The sequence below is a fragment of the Geotrypetes seraphini genome, chromosome 5 (assembly GCF_902459505.1).
Source record: "Geotrypetes seraphini chromosome 5, aGeoSer1.1, whole genome shotgun sequence".
Taxonomy (NCBI): Eukaryota; Metazoa; Chordata; class Amphibia; order Gymnophiona; family Dermophiidae; genus Geotrypetes; species Geotrypetes seraphini.
Window position 1 is genome coordinate 12,980,482 of NC_047088.1, and position 21,896 is coordinate 13,002,377.

Below are 21,896 nucleotides of genomic sequence, written 5' to 3' on the forward strand. Positions count from 1 at the left end.
TGTTTCAGGAATTTCTTGAAGAGTATAGTTTGTATTTCTTTTCTGAAAAACTTGTAGTCTGGGGTGGTTAACAGTAGGTTGGAGATTTGGTTATCTAGTTTTGCGGCTTGAGTGGCTAGGAGGCCATCGTATTGTTTTGTCCGTTTTACTTCCTTGATCGGGGGAGGTGTGAATGGGGAGTGCGTTTTTCTATGTCTGGTTGAGGTTGCTTGGATGAGGCGGTTGTTTAGGTAGGATGGGCTGTTTCCGTTTAGGGTTTTGAATATCATGCAGTAGAATTTAAATAGTATTCTTTCTTGGGCTCCTATCATAGACTCCTGGCTTGCACCTTTCTTTAGGCGCCTTTTGTTGTATTTCTCTCTATCTGGCTACATCATGCAGCAAAGCCTATGACTGGGCCATTCGCTACGCATGAATATTCGGTGACCATCTCTTCCTGAATAATAGCACTTACCGCTAAGTGCCGTTTAGTCAGCCAGGAGCCGTTCGGGGCCGGTTAAAGAGCATTGAATCTTGGGTGCCTAGTTTCGAACGTTCCTACCAAGCTACTGGAACCAACTGCCTCCTCACATCAGATCCCACGATGGACTTCTGAGCTTTAGGAGAGCAATACAAAGAGTCATTACTTCAAATATCTTCCTTCAAAGACATCAAATGCAAAAGCACCAGGGCAAGAATGTTCTCGGCAATGGTCCTGACGTAGTGGAATGCCCTTCCAAAGGGGAAATAAAGCTAGAAAAGGACTCCAGAAAATTCAAGAAAGGGATAAAGATCATCCGTTTCTCAAACTACTTCAACTGAAATTCTGAAGTCGACAGAGAGGAAGCTAGAACTTTCAGGGATGTGTGTAAATAGATTATACTTAGTTCAAATGGCCAACCTCCTTAGGAGGTGTGTAAAAATAGTGTAAAGAGTATTTAGCTAGTCTTGCATGTGTATATACGTGGGACGATTAATTTGATATAACCATGTGCATATAAGTAGGATGATCAACGTGCCAGTATGATGGATTATGGCATAATCATAGAAACATAGAAATAGACGGCAGATAAGGGCCATGGCCCATCTAGTCTGCCCACCCCAATGACCCTCCCCTACCTTTCTCTGTGAATAGATCCCACGTGTCTATCCCATTTGGCCTTAAAATCAGGCACGCTGCTGGCCTCAATAACCTGAAGTGGAAGACTATTCCAGCGATCAACCACCCTTTCAGTGAAAAAGAATTTCCTGCTGTCCCCGTGCAGTTTCCCGCCCCTGATTTTCCACGGATGCCCCCTTGTTGCCGCGGGACCCTTGAAAAAGAAGATATCTTCTTCCACCTCGATGCGGCCCGTGAGATACTTGAATGTCTCGATCATGTCACCCCTCTCTCTGCATTCCGTGAGTGAGTATAGCTTTAATTTATCCAGCCATTCCTCGTACGGGAGATCCTTGAGTCCCGAGACCTTCCTGGTGGCCATTCTCTGGCCGGTATTAATAACACTGTATTGCAAGACCACCACAGAGCTCCATGTATTTCAGTATAGAGCCCGTGTATTATAACATCTCTACAGAAACTCATGTATTGTAGCGCCTTTGCAGAGGCTCTGAATTGACTCTCAATAAACAATAATCAATAAATCCCTTCGCTTAGTATCCTTTTAGTACAACTCCCAAGTATTGTACCTTAACCCCAGCACCTTTTTAGCTATTTTGATGAATCAACAGATCCACTCTATACATGTTAACTCAGATGCTAAACCGTTTGTTAACCTAGGACGACCAGGTCGTATGCTTAACTTGACTCCATGTGTAAGACGATCAAACTCTACTGTACACATGTAAATGTATAACCTGTTTGTCTATGCATTATATATGTCAACCTTGTAACCCATTTTGAGTTTGTTGGGGAGGATGGGATATAAAACAAACCAAATAAATATATTAAAAGTTATTGAGGGAAATGTGTCGGAAGGAAGGGGATGTGGAGTAAAGTCTGTTGGTTGGGTTTTCCAGCAACATGAGAAATCTATTTATAAACTCTGCTGAAACTCTATTTATCATTTCTATAGCACTGAATGGCATATACAGCACTGTACATTTAACATTCAATAGATGGTCCTTGCTCAGGAGAGCTTACAATCTAATTAGTACAGATTATTTTTTTATGTAAATTCTTTTTATCCAAAAAGTCATACAAAATGAACAAGTAAATCATTTGCCCTCTCCTTTACAAAGCTGCGCTAGAATTTTTAGCGCTGGCTGCGGCGGTAACAGCTCGGCCGCTCATAGGCATTCTAGGGGCGTCGGAGCTGCTACCACGGTGGCCGGTGCTGAAAACGCTAACACGGCTTTGTAAAGGAGAGGGTTAATAAAACTGAAATAAGAAAATTCAAATTGAGGTCTGGTTCCTCACTGGACCTAACTGAGCCTCAATCCTAACATTTCCCTCCCAAACTGATCAGAGGTCATTCACTTGGAAGCAGGGTCGGCTTAAGAGATTACAATGCCCCGGCCTATGCCCTGCCCCTTGGTCCATGCCCTGCCCAGTCAGTTCCCTCCTCCCTCCTCGGACGCTACTTCTGCCAGGTACTTGTGACCTGGATTGGCCACTGTGGAAACAGTGTACTGGGCTAGATGGACCTTTGGTCAGTCCCAGTATGGCAACTCTTATGTTCTTATGTGAGCCAAGTATAGGACAGTCAAGCTATTGTGACATCACTGCTGAGGTTGGCTCTTAGGCATTGGTGGAATGAGGCATTATGACATCACAATCTCAGCTCTGGAATGCTGCTACTCTTTGGGTTTCTGCCAGGGTACTTATGACGTGGTTGAGTTGAGTATAGGACAGTCAAACCATTGTGACATCACTGCTGAGGTTGGCTCTTAGGCATTGGTGGAATGAGGCATTATGACATCACAATCTCAGCTCTGGAATGCTGCTACTCTTTGGGTTTCTGCCAGGGTACTTATGACATGGGTTGGCCACTGTTGGCAGGAATACTGGACTTGATGGACCTTTAGTCGGTCCCCGTTTGGCAGCTCTTATATTCTTATGTGAGTTGAGTATAGGACAGTCAAACCATTGTGACATCACTGCTGAGGTTGGCTCTTAGGCATTGGTGGAATGAGGCATTATGACATCACAATCTCAGCTCTGGAATGTTGCTACTCTGGGTTTCTGAGAGATACTTGGGACCTGGATTGCCCACTGTGGAAACAGGAGACTGGGCTTGAAGGACCATCGGTCTGACCCATTAGGGCTGTTCTTATGTTTTTGTGTGTGCATTGTCAGTTATGTTGCTGCATTAGTTCTGTTAAAGCTCACTTGCATTTGATGGAAACCCTGTTGTCAGGAAAGGATTTCAGGTTATAATTGTGTGTGTATCAGCAGTCCAACAGCTAGAGCTGTTGGACTGCTGATAGAAATGTGTGCATATTTAACTCATTAAGCCCAAGGGCCCCATCGTCAATTGGCCTCACAGTTCCAAAATCCTTTTCTGCTCTGTCTTTCTTGCCCCTCCCTCTCTTATGAGCGGTTCGAGATTCCTGTGCCGTGAGAAGGGTGTGCTATACTTAGTTTCACTATCTTGACACTGAGGCCCAGCCACTCAGCATGACCTTGGGGCAACCAACCGTCGACCTTGCTAGTGAGAACACGATGGTCAGTTTTCTATTTTTTCTCTCAAGTTCTCAGGGAATTTCAGTACCTCTTCTCATGACCCCATGATAGAAACTTGGACCTCTGTGTACCATCCAGGTTATCAGTAATGAACTTAACCATTAGAGAACCATTACCATAACTCTGGAATACTGGGGAAGAGGTGTGTGTGACCTACAGACCTAGTCTGATGTTATCAACCAATGAGACACTGGCGTATGTGTGAGGTAATGAGTGAGACCCTTCTCAATACGGCAGCCTCCATGCAATTAGGGCTGAGCAAGAGGGGAGGGGAGGGGATGATTTTATAAAATGGTGATTATGACAAAGGTCCAAAAGGGCTGGATTCAGTAAATAGCACTGAAAATGAGATACTAGGAAAAATCCACACACCGGGATGAGCGCCCTGTATAAAACAGCGCCTAGCATGGATTCCCACCCTTGACTTTGGTCACGAGGACTTATGCCTACTGAAACCTGGGGAGAGTGTGGCGCAGTGGTTAAAGCTTCAGCCTCTGTACCCTGGGCAGGGCATGGGTTCAAACCCATGCTGTTCCCTGTGACCCTGGGTAAGTCACATAATCACTCCAGGTACATTAGACAGATGGTGACAGACAGGGAAAAATGCTTCAGTACCTGAATAAATTCATGTAAACCATTCTGAGCTCCCCTGGGAGAACGGTATAGACAATTGAATAAATAAATAGTGTGAAAAGTTTCTGGCTCTGGTGACCGGAGCTGGTATTGTGATGTCACAATGCCTCATTCCACCAATAAGAGCAAACCTCATCAGTGATGTCACAATGGCTTGATTGTCCTATACTTGGCTCACTATTACTACATTATAATTTCTAGAGTGGTGCAGTGGTTAATGCTACAGACTCAGCATCCTGAGGTCGTGGGTTCAAACCCACGCTGATTCTTGTGACCCTGGGCAAGTCACTTAATCCCCCCCATTGCTCCAGGTGCATTAGATCGATTGTGAGCCCACTGGGAGAGACAGGGAAAAAAATGCTTGAGCCTCTGAATAAATTCATGTAAACCATTCTGAGCTCCCCTGGGAGAACAGTCTAGAAAATTGAATAAATAAAATCCTGTAGTGCAAGTTCTCTGGTAATCTAAAATTTGTGAATGCAACTGACCCACCCATGCCTCTCCTATAGCCCTTTGAGTTTCATATGGGCTAATTGAGGAATAATGAATGTCAATTAAGTGCTTATTAACTCCAATAAATGATTACAGCTCGTTACCTAATAAGTGAATATGTTATAAATACACATGGACAGAGCTACCTGCCCTCAAGGAGGTACAATATTTGCATGTTCAATCTAGGCATGACTTCTGAAGGATGGTAGTACCAGAAGACTGCCACTAGAGGTTGTGGCAGCCATTTTGGACCCAGAGCCAACATGGATAGGAGTGAATGGGGTTTGCTCTTTCATTCTGTACACTAGATCACCAAGGACACTTAAGAGAGTAGGTCTACCTCCAAATTTTATAAATGGCGCCTACAGTTTGGTGCGCAATTACAGAATAGGGACAATTATGTGTGAAAACTAATTGGCTGAATTGGTAGTTATGTATATAATTGATAGTTTTCGTAGCTCCGATTGAGTTGCTCATATTTGCCCTGTACTTCTTTCAATTCAAGGAAGGACAAGTGCTGAAACATAGACCATGTTGGGTCTTTTATATGACAATTTTCTTGTAGATGGGATCCTTTGTACTATCATAGTCCTGTTCATGATTTTTGGCCATAAAGACTCTGTTACGGTTTACTAATAAAATTTTCTGGGGTTTTTAAAAAAATTCTTTCTGTATCAAAATCCAGGTACAATTTTTTTTTTATCCACTGTGGTCTTTGGTGTGACAAAAGCTAGGCATGAAAATGTGGACATAAGCTAGTATTCTATAACGCGGAACTGTGGTGACGGGACTAAAGCGCACCGGACAATCGCGAGTGGACAAAGATGCTAAGACAAATGCACACAGGACGTCAGTGCGCCGGATTAAAAGGTAACTTTAAAGCGCTCTGAACACGTCTAAGTAAAATGGAGGGGGGGGTTCCTCCCCCCCCCACAACCCCCTCGGAGCACTTTAAAGTTACCTTTTAATCCGGCGCATTGATGTCCTGTGTGCATTTGTCATAGCGACTTTGTCCTCGCGCGATTGTCCCGCTCGCTTTCGTCTATGAACCGGAACCGCAGGTATAGAATTCATGCGTAACGCTCTGTACCCGTGTCTCACTTGAGGTGGCATTTACTGAATCTACCCCAAAGTGTGTGCCACTGGAAATGGGTACCTAATCTATCCATCTACTCAGTGTACTCTAGATGTTCTGCTGCACAAGAGATGGGAGGAAGGGAAGGATGGAAACTGGGCAAGGGTTCTGCTGCACAGGGGGATGGGAGAGACAGAAAGATGCTGCAGAGGGAAGGCACAACAGGATGGGGGAGAGGGGAGGAAGGATGTTGCACATGTGGGGTAAAGGAAAGAGGAAGAATTGGGGTGAAGGAGAGGCAGGGAGAGATGATCATGTACATGAAAAAATAAACCCTATCCGAAAATAAGACCTAGTGCCTTCTTTGGGCGCCAAATGAATATAAGACACTGTCTTATTTTCACGGAAACATGGCAATAATTGGCTGAATACAAACAGTGGAGTAGTAAGGGGAGGGGGGGGGGTCCGCTCCGGGTACCATTTTGCTTGGGGTGCGGACACCCCTCCTACCATATGCATTTAAACTGTACACGCCAGGTTATATCTGGTTTGGTACGCCCACCTCAAATATATACGCAAGTCCTTCATAATCTATATTGTGCACCCAATGTTGTGAATTTCTATGCAGGCGTGCGCCAGAATAGGGGTGAAGCGTGCATAAGTGCACCGAGACGCTATTCTGCAAATTCGTGCCCGAGTGTTCATGTGTGTAATTGCACGGGGGGGGGGGGGTTAATGTTGGAAGGGCTTGAGCGAGCCACAGGCGTGTCAGCAGACAATGTGCGCAACTAATAGACTACCATCAGCCACACACAGGGAGCCACACTTAGGCGTGCGCATTGACCCCAAATTCTACGAGTAGCGCTCAAAATTGCATGCGCAGGTGTGGGCATTTGTGCAGTTCGGGCCAGATGCTATAAATTGCGCTTAAATCAGCAGCGGCGTAACAAAAACGGCACCAGCTGTGTGTTAATAATGCGTATGTGCCATTTAACGAAACTTAGGCCTCTGCGATGTGAGCCAGGGTTTTACTGGCCTACATTGCAGACACCTAAGTTCTTTTGAGAATCGCGGCTAATGGCACCTAAGGTCATTTCCACCCCTAACCATGCTTACTTTGACTTTGGGTACCATTAGGTGGCTTCGTGTAAATTCTATTAGGTGCCTTCTGGTGCCTAGTTTTTTTAACGAGTTTTTAATTGGTTTTCAATAGCACAGGGGTCTTAGTGGACCAATCATTGAAGTCGGGAGCACAATGCGCAGCGGCCTCCAAGAAGGCGAACAGAATGTTGGGAATTATTAAAAAAGGAATCACTACCAGAACCAAAGACGCTATCCTGCCGCTATATCGGGCGATGGTACGCCCGCATCTGGAATACTGCGTTCAATACTGATCGCTGTACCTTAAGAAGGAAATGGTGACACTCGAGAGTGTCCAGAGAAAGGGGGGAGGTTAGAGCTTTATGTCTGCCATTGACATGGCGTAAGTGGACGCACCTAAATGTTGGCGTGACATAGAAACATGGTGGCAGATAAAGGCCAAATGGCCCATCCGCAGCATCCACTATCTCCTCCTCTTCCTATTGGCTAAGGCTCTTAACATTTGCATCTCCTCTTCCTATAGGCTAAGACTCTTAACACTTGCATTGTGATGTCAAAGAACTTTTCTGATTATAGAAACATGATGGCAGATAAAGGCCAAATGGCCCATCCACAGCATCCACTATCTCCTCCTCTTCCTATTGGCTGAGACTCTTAACATTTGCATCTCCTCTTCCTATAGGCTAAGACTCTTAACACTTGCATTGTGATGTCAAAGAACTTTTCTGATTATAGAAACATGATGGCAGATAAAGGCCAAATGGCCCATCCACAGCATCCACTATCTCCTCCTCTTCCTATTGGCTGAGACTCTTAACATTTGCATCTCCTCTTCCTATAGGCTAAGACTCTTAACACTTGCATTGTGATGTCACAGAACTTTCTGATTATAGAAACATGATGGCCGATAAAGGCCAAATGGCCCATCCACAGCATCCACTATCTCCTCCTCTCTCTAAGAGATCCCACGTGCCTATCCCATGCCTTCTTGAAATCACAGTCTCTGTCTCTGCCTCTGCTAGTATTCTATAATAAATTTAGTGCACATTACTGTCCTTAGGTTCTAAGTTCTAGAGTTGCCATCAACGCTCACTCTGGCCTATGCAAATCATCTTGTCATTTGCAGAATACAGACCATAAGGTCTGCCTGGCACGGTCCTCATGTTCTAAATTAATGGAGTTCCCGTCGAAACCCTCCCTAGCCCATCCTAAACCAAATGACTATATATGGAACACTGACCATACCAGTCTGCCCAGTACTGGTCTTAGTTCTTCACAGCTGGAGTCACCATGTAAGCTCCATTCGACACCTCAAATGCACAGGTAACCATTTAAGTTTTGGTTTGTTACATCCATGTGTTTATCCCACTCATTTTTGAATTACGACTCCATTTGCTGAATATCTCTAGACATAGCAATGGCACCAGGAGATCCCTTCCCCCATGCATTCCAGTAATGCGTTTTACAGCCCGCTGGGTTTCCTTGTGCAGGAAAGTAACATGAAGCCCAGGTAAGGCTTCAAATATCAACAATTTAGAAGCATTCAGTGATCATTCTAGGTGGTCTTTGGTCCCAGTTCCAGCAGTGTTCCTGTCTGGAATCACCGTGTTGGATCAGTGCATTCCGTTATCCTCACATGGATGCACATCCACTACTTCCTGGATTTGGAACTTCATTCAAAGGATGAGTGATCTTTGTTGAGCACAGCTGTGCATCTTTCCTGCAAAGTCCCTCACGTGCTTGGCATTCCTCTGTGCAAGTCTGGAAACTTGCAGATGGGGGTCTATCATATATTTGCCTGAAAGTGTCCAGTACTCACACTGTCACACTTCCAGATGAAAGGCGGTAAGGGATAAGAACATCAGAACATAAGAAGTTGCCTCCGCTGGGTCAGACCAGAGGTCCATCGTGCCAGCAGTCCACACCCGCGGCGGCCCATCAGGTCTATGACCTGTTAGGTGGTCCCTGACTTTTCCTATAACCTATCTCTACTTCTATCTGTACCCCTCAATCCCCTTATCCTTCAGGAATTTATCTAAACCTTCCTTGAACCCCTGTAGTGTGCTCTGCCCTATCACAACCTCCGGGAGCGCGTTCCATATGTCCACCACCATCTGAGTAAAGAAGAACTTCCTAGCATTTGTTCTAAACCTGTCCCCTTTCAATTTCTCCGAGTGCCCCCTTGTACTTGTGGTTCCCCACAGTCTGAAGAATCTGATAAGCAGAAAAGTTTTTTTTATGTCTATGACATATAGGTGCCACCTGCTAGCAGTGGCCTAGTGAGGGTGAGAGGGACCCCTCCCTGTCCTCGTCTCCACCCCTGCTCCTTCCCCGATTCCACCTGCACCCCCATTCCCTTCTCCCGTACCTCTAGCGGTTCACTCCCACGAGCAACAACTTCAACGAGATCCTCACAACCCTGTTGGCTCTCCCTCTGACAATTCCGGAAGCGACGTCGGTGGGTGAGCCGACTCGGTCGCGAGGAGCACGTTGAAGTTGTTACTCGTGGGGGTGAACAACTAGAGGTATGGGGGAAGAGAAGGGGGTGCGCATGGTGAGGGGAGAAGTGGGAAGAGGCAGGGTGCAGAGAGGAGGGGGGGTTGCCAGTGGTCCCAGGAACATAGCGCCTGAGGCGGACTGCCCCCTCTTACTACTCTACCGGGTGGTAGACAGGTGTGTATAATAGGTAATGGGAGAACTTTGGAGGGCTCACCATATACTACGGGGGGGGGGGGGGGGGGGGGTTCTGGTACCCTTTATGTGAAGTTCACCGCAGTGCCCCCTAAGGCGCCTCACTGCCCACTAAGATGCTGGCCCCTCCCACGTCCAAATGGGCTTGATTTGGATGTTCTGAATATGAACATTTTTGTATTCGAAAATGGCCCCAAAAGTTAGATGTCCAAAGGACTCCCCCCCCCCCAAAAAAAAAATGTTAGATGTCTAGCAGCTTCGAGAATGGATGTTTTCCCCGCCCCAACTTTTGGACGTGTTGTGGGAACGGTCCAAAGTCAGACTTAGAAACACGATCCAAAAATGCCCCTCCACATATTAGCTGGCTTAAAAATAACCAGATATTCAGAGCCGAAGCCTCCACAGGTCCCGGCTTTGGAAATCAAGGCATAGCGCTTTCGGCAGCAAGCAAAACACTAACTGCTGATGGCTGGATATTGACCCCAATTCGTTTATGTCCTTGAAACCCACCTTCAGGCGACTTATCAAATCTAAATAGACCAGTGAACAAAGGTCAACAAAGAAATATAGAGGTGATACCATTTTCTTAGAGTAACTTATGTCATGGTTTGTAGCTCCTCCCCTTGCTCTAATCCCTTTGCTGAAGGCGGCAGGGTGAGGATTCTTTCAGAGGAGATTTGGACGCATTTTCTGCATGGATACACAGGAGCGCAGCTCATCAACCACTCCCCTGCAAATTTGGGTGTGCTGTAATTCTGACTCAGTGACCGAAAGGCACAAGGCTGCAACAGGGAAGTTTTACTGAAGAGGTAGAGTGAAACTTACTATAAATATTTCTGTACATGAACTGGCACTGAGGAGCTTCAGTGCCCAGTCAGACTCCTACTCCAGTTGCCACTGCTCCTAATCTCTCTTGTGAAGATTCCTATTGTCACACATGTGCACCAATGGTAGGATTATCAGATGTCTGGATTTCCCCAGACATGTCCGGGTTTTGTAAAGCTTCCTCGAAATCACGTCGGGTGGGAGGGCATCCGCGCATCATTGTGTCACATCCACGCATGCCCTCCTGCCTGACGAGAGCAGGCAGCGGAGGTCGGGACTAAGGCGGGACTGGGGGCAGGACTGGGGTGTAAAGGGGCAGGGATGGGTGGAACTGGATGGGCCTCGGGGGTGGGTCTAGGAGTCCGGATTTTACTAAAGTAAAATCTGGTAACCCTAACCAATGGATGTAAAGATAATGAGTAAGATGTCTAGGCCAGTAGTTCCCAAACTTGCTCCTGGAAGCAACCCAGCCAGTCAGGTTTTAGAGAAATTTGCATACACTAACTACACTGCATGGAAATCTGTCTTTCAAAGTGGTGTAGAAGGGATAGTATCAGTGTTCCCGCTAAGCTGCGCTGGCGTGCGCTGGCGCACAAAATATTACATCGCAGCGCACAAGTTTCTCGTCACAGCGCACGGCGTACGGCAGATGGCAGGGCGGCGAGAGGAGAATCGGGCGAGTTGGCTCATAACTTGCTGGCGCCCGATATTTTTAGCTCACAGCGAAAAAAGTTTGCTCACAACACCCGCCCGCTTAGAGGGAGCACTGGATAGTATTCTTGTTTTCTTTTTAACACACATTTTTTTCCCTGGAATTTTAATTATTCCAATAAAGATTATGACCCAATAAACCCTACCTGTTGATAGGCACCCCTGGGATGGACAGGATTTGCCATCAAAGTGTGAATCATGCTTTCGGCTATTTTTCATTAAAATGTACTGAGTAAAACTAGCCACTGAGTGTCACTGTTGCCCCACATAAATACAGTTGTGTATATTTTGTACAAAAAGCTTATATATATTGCTTCCCCCCGCTCTGTAAAAGCTGTTGAAATCAGTGTAGAATATAAAATATTAATAGCACCTTGCAAACTGCATATAATAAAACAGTAAGGTACATAAAGATACAGCAGAGTGAATGAATCCAAATGATAGAAACCCACCACCATGTCCAGAAGTCTCATGAGGTTCAGCCTCTGCTCACCACCCTTTATTTCAACAGTGTCAGGGGATTCACATCCAGGATCCAGGGTTTCTCATGATGTTTTGCCTGGACCTGGGGTTAATGACGATGGTACCATTACATTACATTACATTACATTAGTGATTTCTATTCCGCTTGTGCCTTGCGGTTCTAAGCGGATTACAAGTTAGAGGACTGGACATTTCCAGTAGCATTGCAGTACATGTAATCAAGAGTGTGTCCAGTTACAATTGTTAGTCTGGACTTTTCCAGGAGAAATTGATAGCAGGTAGTAGATAGTGATAGGTTGTTTAGACGAATAGAGATAATACTGTTCGGATTCAGGGTGTTGCTGGTGGTGGTGATGGAGGTGGTCGTGAGAACATTTTCTAATACTTTTATGAGGTTATGATGATGGGAAGTGTTTTGGCCACTGTTGATATTAGGATACTTCCGCTCCAACTGATAATAGGCAGATAATCCCTTGCAACTCTGAGTTGGAAGAAGGTATCTCAGCGACCTCTCATGTTTGATATTCCATATGAAGTATCTCTAATGACTGGGGCTATTACATTTGTGTTCTTATTGGCTGGCCCTCAGTCTGGGAAGCTACATTCACAGACTCCTCCCAGCAAGATTCCAAATTTGGAGATTTGGTGCATGTAGAGCAGGATGGAAGCCATTTTGTTTATCCCAACTTTGTTCTCTCTCTGGGGAGTCAGTAGGCGGGGTTCAAAAAAGCAGATGGTGACCAATAAAATCTTTGACAAGGTTAAGTCCTGTAACCAGTCTTTGGAATCTGTCCAGTTGGTTAATGGAGCTGATGTACCACAAGGAAACAAGCTAGATTTGTATTTTTTTAAGGTTCTTTATTGTAGAGTAGGCTTTCTCAACCCAGTCTTCAAGACACACTCAGCTAGTTAGGTTTTCAGGATGCCCACAATTAGGGTTACAAGACAACTGGATTTACCCAGACATGTCTTCTTTTTAGAGGACGGCATGGTAACTTTGGAGGAATTTGTCTAGGTATGACTTAACTATTCCTAACCTACCTCCTCTGCTGAAATTTTAAATTTTCAGGCAGGCTGGCAGCATCAGCGAGGTGACCCTGCTGCCATCAGCCTGCCCCAGAATCCTTTGTTCTGCAGCTGTCCTGCCTACAAGAGAAGTTGCTGCAGAATGAAGACTTCCAGGGCAGGTCAACGGTAGCAAGGTCACCTCAGTGACACTACCGGCCTGCCCAAAGATTTAAAATTTCTGTGGAGGAGGTAGGTGGGGGACAGGGGAGAGCCATGGATGGACAGAGAGAGAGTCCTAGATCCTGCTGGGGGAGGAGTGTTGGAAGGGGAGAGAGAGATATATAGAGAGAAGCATCCGTGGGTGGGGGGTTGGAGGGAGAGAGAGAAGTACCTGTGGGGGTGGTTGGAAAGAGGGAGAGAGAGAAGCACCCATGAGGGGGTTGGAGGAAGAACATAAGAATAGCTTTACTGGGTCAGACCAATGGTCCATTAAGCCCAGTAGGCCGTTCTCACGGTAGCCAATCCAGGTCACTTGTACCTGGCCAAAACCCAAGGAGTAGCAACATTCCATTCAGAATCCTAAAGAATAGCAAGATTCCGGAATCCCAAAGAGTAACAAAAGATTCTGGAACCTCAAAGAGTAGCAACATTCCATGCGACCGATCCAGGGCAAGCAGTGGCTTCCCCTTGTCTTTCTCAATAACAGACTAAGGAGAGAGAGAGACGGGAAGAGAGAGAAGCACCCATGGGGGGTGGAGAAAAGGAGGGACGAAGGGAGAGAGAGAGAGAGAGGGACTGTGCATAGTGTTTTTTTTATTTAGTGGGCAAAAAGTTTCCTTTTTTCTGTTTCTGCTGTATACAGTGGCATAGCCACAGGGAGGGGTGAGTGTAGCCCTGGGGGTCTGAGCTTCCTCACTTTGAGCTCAGGCCTCCCTCCAAACCAGTATTGAACCTGTTAAATGATTGGCAGGGATGCCAAAGCCCCACCAGCCAAAGAAATGCCTTGCCACGCCAATCCCCTCTTCCTTACACTGCTGTAGTAACCCAGAAGTTGGCAGGGTGCTTCTAGCTGCCAACGCCGGAATTCAGGGATGTTCGGAGAGTCCAGGAGTCAGCAGCTAGAGGCACTCCCCTGACCTCTCCCCCCATCGGAGCATTGTGTATATGTCCAGTTTGTCCTGACTAGATTGTAAGCTCTTTTGAGCAGGGACTGTAGTTCACTGGAAATGTCCAGTTTTTTGTCTCTTGTGAACCGCATTGATCCGTGAGGTTTTGCAGTCTATAAATGTGATGTAATGACTGTCTCTTGTGTTTTGATTAGTAGTAGGGTTGTGTAGGGGGTGACCATTTTTCAGTTCTTGCTTTTTTTTTTTACACATATTGGCTTAAATGATGCAGTATTTTTATTTATTTTTTATTTTATTAGGTATATATAAACCTCTTATCAAGGTTATCTAAACAGTTTACAATCAGGTACTCAAGCATTTTCCCTATTTGTCCCGGTGGGCTCTGAAATGGAGGAATGAGTGACTTGGCCAGGGTCACAGGAAACAGCACAGGGTTTGAACCCACAATCTCAGGGGGCTGCGACTGTAGCTCTAACCCCTGTACCACACTCTCCTCCAATACAATATCGGAAGTGAGCCAAGTATAGAACACTGAAGCCATTCTGACATCACTGCTGAGGCTGGCTCTTAGACATTGGTGGAATGAGGCATTATGACATCACAATCTCAGCACTGGAATGTTGCTACTCTTTGGGTTTCTGCCTGGCATTATGACATCAGGGAAAGGAATTGAGACTTGTTGTTTTTTTTTTGAACGTCATTTTTATTCAAGAGACCACAACAGAAACAGGCAAATGCCCAATAATACAGAACAAAATTGCATAGACATGCAGGCGGAATTGAGACTTGTAATACTGCCTTTTTGTAGTTACACAATAATACTCAAAGTGGTTTACATCCAGGTACTTGAAGCATTTTCCCTCTCTGTCCCGATGGGCTCACAGTCTATCTAATGTGCCCAGGGGCACAGGGAGCAGCGCAGGATTTGATCCCACAATCTCAGGGGGCTGAGGCCACTGGGCCACTTCTAGTTAGAAAAACATGACGGACAATCTCTTTGTTCCTTGTGACTCTGAGGAAAGGCTGTCAAGCTGGAAAATTATTTAGCGCCTGGGGGGGGGTCTCTCATTTCTGTTCTCAGAGGAAAAGCTGATGCAGGTCAGAAGGGAAACCTGGATTACTGGCTAATTGTCCATAATTGAGTAGGGATATGTCATTGCTCACCGCTGGCAGTTGCCCATGTACACGAGAACCATTCCCATGGCACAGTGGCCTTTTCTTTTCACGGAGCTCTGATTTGGCGTACCAGGGGCCTCTCCAGAATCGAAGAGCATGAGTTACGTAGTCAGCAAAGCCTAGAATGAAATGCTCTGAGGCCCAGATCTAAGAGACATGTCAGATTGTCATCTAACCCTGACTTACTGGTATAAAAATGCTTTTTTGTTTTGTGGAAATTGCGGACTATGAAAAAGTTTTTTAATCCAGTTTCATTTCGATTATTGGTACAGTCATTAATTTTGCCCATCTTGGATTTTTGTACTAACGTCTACTTAGGATTCGATTGATCTTTGGCTTAAAAAAGAACAACCATGTCAGCCCATACTATCGACTATTGAAGCAAGAGTATTATTCAAATTCGCCTGCATTTGTTTTAAATTGGTATCGGGATTGTCTCCAATTTATCTTTCCCCCTACTTTGAATTATACAGACCTTTGAGGGAATCCAGAAGACTTCATCTGTTTACCTTTCCCAAGGTAAAAGCTTGCCGATACAAGACTTTTCTAGATAGGACAGGGGTAGGCAATTCCGGTCCTCGAGAGCCGGAGCCAGGTCAGGTTTTCAGGATCTCCACAATAAATATGCACGAGATAGATTTGTATCTCCAGGAGGCAGTGCATGCAAATCCATCTCATACATATTCATGGTGGATATCCTGAAAACCTGACCTGGCAACAACGGCTCTCGAGGACCGGAATTGCCGACCCCTGAGATAGGACATTGGCGTTCGAAGCAGGCAAACTGCAATCTTGGTTAGGGGAATGTATCCATCAAGCTTTGTCTTATTGTTCTTTTCGAAAATTAGTTAAGACCACTTTGTTTGACAAATTCACTACCTAACCTAGGAGATTTTAAGATTGTAACCAGCATATTTATTGCGTGATTTGTACTCTCCTTATCAATCTTACTTACTGTAAACCGAGTCAAGCTTTATCGTTATAAAGATGACACGGTCTGTAAACTCAAGGTTTAGTTTAGTTTAGTTTGTTGACCCTGATTTCAGTAAGAAAGTGAAGACATTAATATAGTTGTGTTCCATTGACTGGGTTTAACATACTTTCTGGTGAAGTAAATCTAATTTGTGAAATTCTCTTTTATAATTTCTACATTTCTCTTTTGTTTAGATAAGGGTGATGGACATGCGATGCCGCATGAAGTCTGAATGCAAAACATGGAAATCAGGCATGGAGTCCAACAAGACCCACCCGGATTGGTTCAAAATGGATTTCTAAACAAGAATTTCAAGGCTAGTGATGAAAAAAGCAACTCCAACTCCATGAAGATCTATGACTTTGACAGCTCCAACTCCGGCAATATGACGATCCAGCCTGGAGTCACAGAGGCGTTACTCAAGTACGAGAAAAAGCCAAAAAGCAACCGGATATGGAGCTTTGTGAGCAGGCGGAAGGCCAGCTCGGGCGACATCAAGAGGCCACAATCCATGATTTTGACAGGCGAGATCATCATAAACCCCAAACCCAAACTGTCTTTCATGGATAGAGTTAGGTCCTTTAGGAAGATGAGGGCATCCAATTTCTCCAGTAATTCAGTAGGGGGAATCCCAAAAAGCAAAGGAGGGAAAGTTCTGGACAACAAGGATCAGACCACGCAAAGTGCCATTCTTCAATCTGGGACACCAGTTGCCAATCCAAGGCTATATCGGCATTCTTTTGCAGGGTACATCGATGATTCAGACTCTTCCATGGAGGATGTTGAACTAAACATATGTGCTTCTGAATATAATGCCAATGAAAGTTGCTGGCTCAGGGACGTTTATACAGGAATCAACGGTGAATTAGACATTACTGGTACTAATGCAATGGGAAGGAGGCAGGCCTTCAACTCAGCAAATGCCAAAAGTTCCACAATTGCCGAAGGGGAGTTTCAAAGGAGGTGTGTAAAAAACCCACCAGACCAAACAAAGAGGAGGAGTTCAGATGTCTGGACTTATATGAAAGGTATTTCATTGACTAGCAAAGATCAATCCAGGACAGCAGAGCAAAGTACTGCCACCTATCTTCATAATGTGGAAAGTGCAACAGACTGTTCTGCCTCTTGGAATGTGGCTAAAAAAGGTGAGGAGAATTCGAGTCAGGCTAAGAAATCGAACCAAACCGCAAAATCTAGAAACTTTGGTGGTGTTTTTAGGTTTTTCAGCAATATGGCCGAGGCAGCAAGGAAGTGGAAAACTTCCCCGAGGACATTTCAACAAGAAGAACGAGCACCCGGGGTAATTGCCATAGACCAGACTCAAGAGTCTTTGCTTAGTAAAACTCAAAATAGCAGAATTGCTTCAGGTACCTCTAAATCTATCCAGTCTCCCGATTCTGGGATCTGGGTTACGCCAAGTGCTGCAGGTTTTCAAGACTTACCCACGCAAAGTCCATGTGCTGAGGTATTGCATAGCAAATTTAGCACCCAGACTGGTTACTCCTGCCACAGCCCCCTCCCTGCTGAACAACCTGTTTCAGAGACCGGCCGGTCTACGGACTCGCTGTCGGTTGTTCATGGCAACCACAACCCTTTGCTTCAGCAAACAGCTACAAACCAGTCTTCGAAAGGAGGCAAAAGTTACGTCACCGAGGTCAGTTTGTTGCTTCAACTCCATTCTCTAACATCAGAAGACCAAGATCCATCCAAGTGCTCTGATTCGTACCATGAATCACAGCTCAGTTTATCAAGCACAACCCCATCCAGTGATGAGGACACGGTAAGGCATAGCTTTAATTTCATTCCTGCAGAATTTAATTTTAAATTGATTAATATACTACTTATAGTCTAAGAGGTTTATATTCAGGTACTAAAGCAATTTCCCTATCTGTCCTGGTGGGTTCACACTTTATCTAATGAACCTAGGGCAGGGGTAGGCAATTCCGGTCTTTGAGAGCCGGAGCCAGGTCAGGTTTTCAGGATCTCCACCATAAATATGTACGAGATGGATTTGCATGCACTGCCTCCTTGAGATGCAAATCTATCTCATGCATATGTATTGTGGATATCCTGAAAACCTGACCCGGCTCTGGCTCTCGAGGACCGGAATTGCCTACCCCTGACCTAGGGCAATAGGGGATTTAGGGCTAGATTCACAAAGCAAACCGATCGTGTACCGATCGGTGTGCGACCCCTTTACGACCAGATTTCCCTCCTGTACTATTCACTAACCTCTCCTGCGATCCGCTTCGAACCCGTGCATGCAAATAAGGAGAAATGCATGCAAATTGGACAGGGACGCGATTCACCAACCACAATTTTAAATCCAACTGGGCTGGCCGATCAACCCAAGAAGCGACTGCTGGGGACCAGTCGCTCAAGCTCTTTCCGACTGCCCTGCCTTCTGCCACTCTGCTCTCTGCCCTGTCAGCCCCGATCTCCTGCTGCCCCAAACGTCTTCTGCAGCCCTGATCTCCTGACTGCCCCAAACTGCCCTGATTGCCTGCCTGCACCAACTCTCCCACCCTTCCCCGCAGTGCAAGTCTGTGGTTTTAACCCGAGGGCTTAAGCGGGTTAAAACCATGGGCTCCAGTTAAAATAAAATCTATGCCGGGCCAGAGGTCCAGTGCATGTGCAGATCATTTACAGAGGGTCTGCGCATGCGCCGGGATCTCTATAGAGCGATCCGGGCAGGCAGATGGAGGCGTTCCTCCGATCACCCCCATCTGCATATTGTTGTTTTGCAAACTCATCGGACCTGCCCGGATCGGGCAGGTTCGTGAATCTAGCCCTAAGTGACTTGCCCAGGGTCACAAAAGCAACATGAGATTTGAACTCACAACTTCAAGGTGCTTTGGCCGTTTCTCTAACCACTGCGCCACACACTCAGACTCTGTCTGCACTGTTTTCAGAGAAGCCATAGCTGGCACAGTGCCAGGAAACTCTTCCAACAGATTTCTCTACACAGTTCACAATCATAATTATTAAAATGTTATTATAATTATGCATTTACAGTCAGAAAAAATGGAATAGGATGGTGTGATTTGCTTAAGCTTGGCAGAGTTGATTGCACGTTAATAGCATTCAAGTATTTCATGGTGAAGGAGTTTGGCCAATACGGGGGTTGCTCAAGCAGCCCCTGGACTTGCAGAGCTGGAGGTCATTCACTAAGGGACCCTAAAGCCCAGAGCAGAGGAAGGGACTCGGAAACTGTGTTTGTGACTGCAAGTTTATTAGTCTGGGCTCATCACTGACAAAATGTGTAATATGGCAGCTCATTGCCATTGAAGATATAAACTTCAAAACTTATCCCATCTCCCTTTTTACTAAACCGCAATAGCAGGGCGGACCATTCAACATGGCTCCCTGAGCTAATAACCGCTATTGTGGTTTAGTTAAAGGGGGGGGGGGGATTGAAACCCTACTCCCTCCTGAAGTGGGTTTACTCATGCAAAGTGTGTCAGTCAAATATGTCTAAGGGCTTGAAGTGTTAATTTACCCTCCCCTCCAGTTTAGAAAGATTCTGTGATTGCAGTCAGTGGGCAGTAAGTATGTCAGCAGCTCATGTAATGGAACCAACCTTCTTGCAGGAGAAGGATGCGGAGGGGGGGAGGGGAAAGGCTTGACTAGTCTGTACCTTCCTGGGTAATGAATTGGAGATGTGGGGTGGGGGTACAAGGTACCCATACCTTCGCTATTCCTGCAAACGCTTCTTCCTCAGATTCCTGTGGTCCTTAACGGGAAGCACGCGTAAGGAGCGTTGTGTAGAGATCGTACATTCAGGATCTCTCACTCTTCCCACACCGTGTACTGGCTGCAGTGTGACAATGGTGACATATGGCTAGGCAGAAGGTCCAGACAAAAGATGGGCAGCCCCTGAGTCTCCAGGAAATGCTGGAAAGGCTTTGTCTGTTGGCAGTATGATCATGGCTGGGTGACTCTCAGTGGGCATTACATATTTTTTGCGGTATCACTGGGGCTACCAAGTTACTAAGCTCCAGAAGGGAGATTTTAGGCTTCTAGACTTCTGACAACCCTGTCCTGAAACAGCACATGATGTAGGGTTACCATATGAATGTAAATCCAAGATGTCTCAATCCGTCCTCCTTTTTCTGGAGCCATATGATAACCCTAGTCATGATAACACCTGCAGTGCTGATTTCAGTGGTAAAATCGGGGCCTATGATTACGACATGGCATTGGAATCTAAATTCAAAATCAGGCTAACAAATCCATATTACTTGTGCAGGGACTGGAGGAGTTGCCATACAACGAGAGACTAGAGAAATTGGGCCTTTTCTCCCTTGAGAAGAGAAGACTGAGAGGGGACATGATCGAAACATACAAGATATTGAAGAGAATTGACTTAGTAGAGAAAGAGAGCTTGTTTACCCTCTTCAAGGTGAAGAGAATGAGCGGGCACTCGCTAAAGTTATAAGGAAGTTCTTCTTCACCCAGAGAGTGGTAGAAATCTGGAACGCTCTTCTGGAGGCTGTTATAGGGGAAAACACCCTTCAGGGATTCAAGACCAGGTTGGATAAGTTCCTACTGGAACAGAACATACACAAGTAAGGCTAGACTCAAATAGGGCACTGGTTTTTGACCTAAGGGCCGCCGTGTGAGTGACCACTGGTCTGACCCAGCAGCAGCAATTCTTATGTTCTTATGTATGGACCAGGGAGGGATACTGTAAACCAGGGGTGTCCAATGTCGGTCCTCGAGGGCCGCAATCCAGTCGGGTTTTCAGGATTTCCCCAATGAATATGCATGAGATCTATTAGCATACAATGAAAGCAGTGCATGCAAATAGACCTCATGTATATTCATTGGGGAAATCCTGAAAATCCGACTGGACTACGGCCCTCGAGGACTGACATTGGACACCCCTGCTGTAAACCATCTGCCCAAAGGGCTGACTCGCCCTCTCTGTGGACAGGGCACTTCTCTTTTGGAGTTTAGATTTAGCCAAGTCCTGACAACCCTTTTCCCCAACTACTGCATTAGGTTTCGCTCTGTGTGCCAACTTCAATGAAAAATTGTTCTGGCCTCTTATTCCTTCTGTGGCCAAGCACTTCACTGAAACATTTTTGTGCCCTCTGTTGGTCTTTACTACGTTTATAGGATGGAAATTAGGCTTTCCAACTCTTTTTAAAACAGTTGGACTTCCTGGTGTAAGGTTTGATGAGTTTTATTCCCTTGAAGCCCTGCTGGTAAAACTACTTTCAGTGTGTTAGACAAAACTATGAACCAAAAACAGAGATGCCAATTTACCCAGTTCCAAGATGGTGACTTTTTTTAATCTCTGATTTTGACCTTACCTAAAGTAACTGAAATGGTAATTGTAAAAGCCCATTTCTATACTGTGTAATGCAACTTCTGAGACATAACGATGAGCCAAAGATGACCTACTTGAACTAACTGTTGTAAGCTCTTTGGAGCAGGGACTGTCTTCTTTGTGACCCTGTACAGCGCTGCGTATGTCTGGTTGCGCTATAGAAATAATTAGTAGTAGTAGTGATCTACCTGGCCAGCAACCCTATTGAATGTCCATGTCAAACTGTCCATTGTAATTTCCTGGGTAACTGACCCAACCTCTTGTAATGTAATCCGACATTGACCTGAACAGGTAAAGGCGGAATAGAAAACCTGATTAACATTAATGTAACATATCCCAAAGCATTGTGGGATTTGTAGTGCCTTCTCCTGCCCATTGACACACTGCTGCAAATCCCACAGTGTACCAGGATAGGTAGTAAGAAATCCAGAACTGTTGTAAAATCTCCAGCTGGGTAACTTGGCATCTCTGCAAAAAAATAATAATAAAAAGCAGAAGTAGCTAGTTGTGATGGACTGACTGTTTGGCAGAAGAGTTTAATTTTCAGTAATTTGTGGAAGGGAAAAAAATTCCACAGAAAGCAGCTTGCAAGGAAACACTTGTAC

The 21,896-nt window shown here is 45.5% G+C and overlaps 1 protein-coding gene across 2 annotated transcripts in view; it reads left to right on the forward strand.

Annotated features, from left to right (window-relative positions):
* The window catches only part of ARHGEF9 (Cdc42 guanine nucleotide exchange factor 9), a 448,518-nt gene that overhangs the window by 53,583 nt on the left and 373,039 nt on the right, over window positions 1–21,896 (forward strand). For both annotated transcript variants that reach the window (XM_033946853.1, XM_033946852.1), the window contains exon 2: window positions 16,151–17,736. In XM_033946853.1, coding sequence (XP_033802744.1) covers window positions 16,189–17,736 — 1,548 coding nt within the window. In that variant the 5' untranslated portion in view covers window positions 16,151–16,188. The remainder of the gene's footprint in view (window positions 1–16,150; window positions 17,737–21,896) is intronic.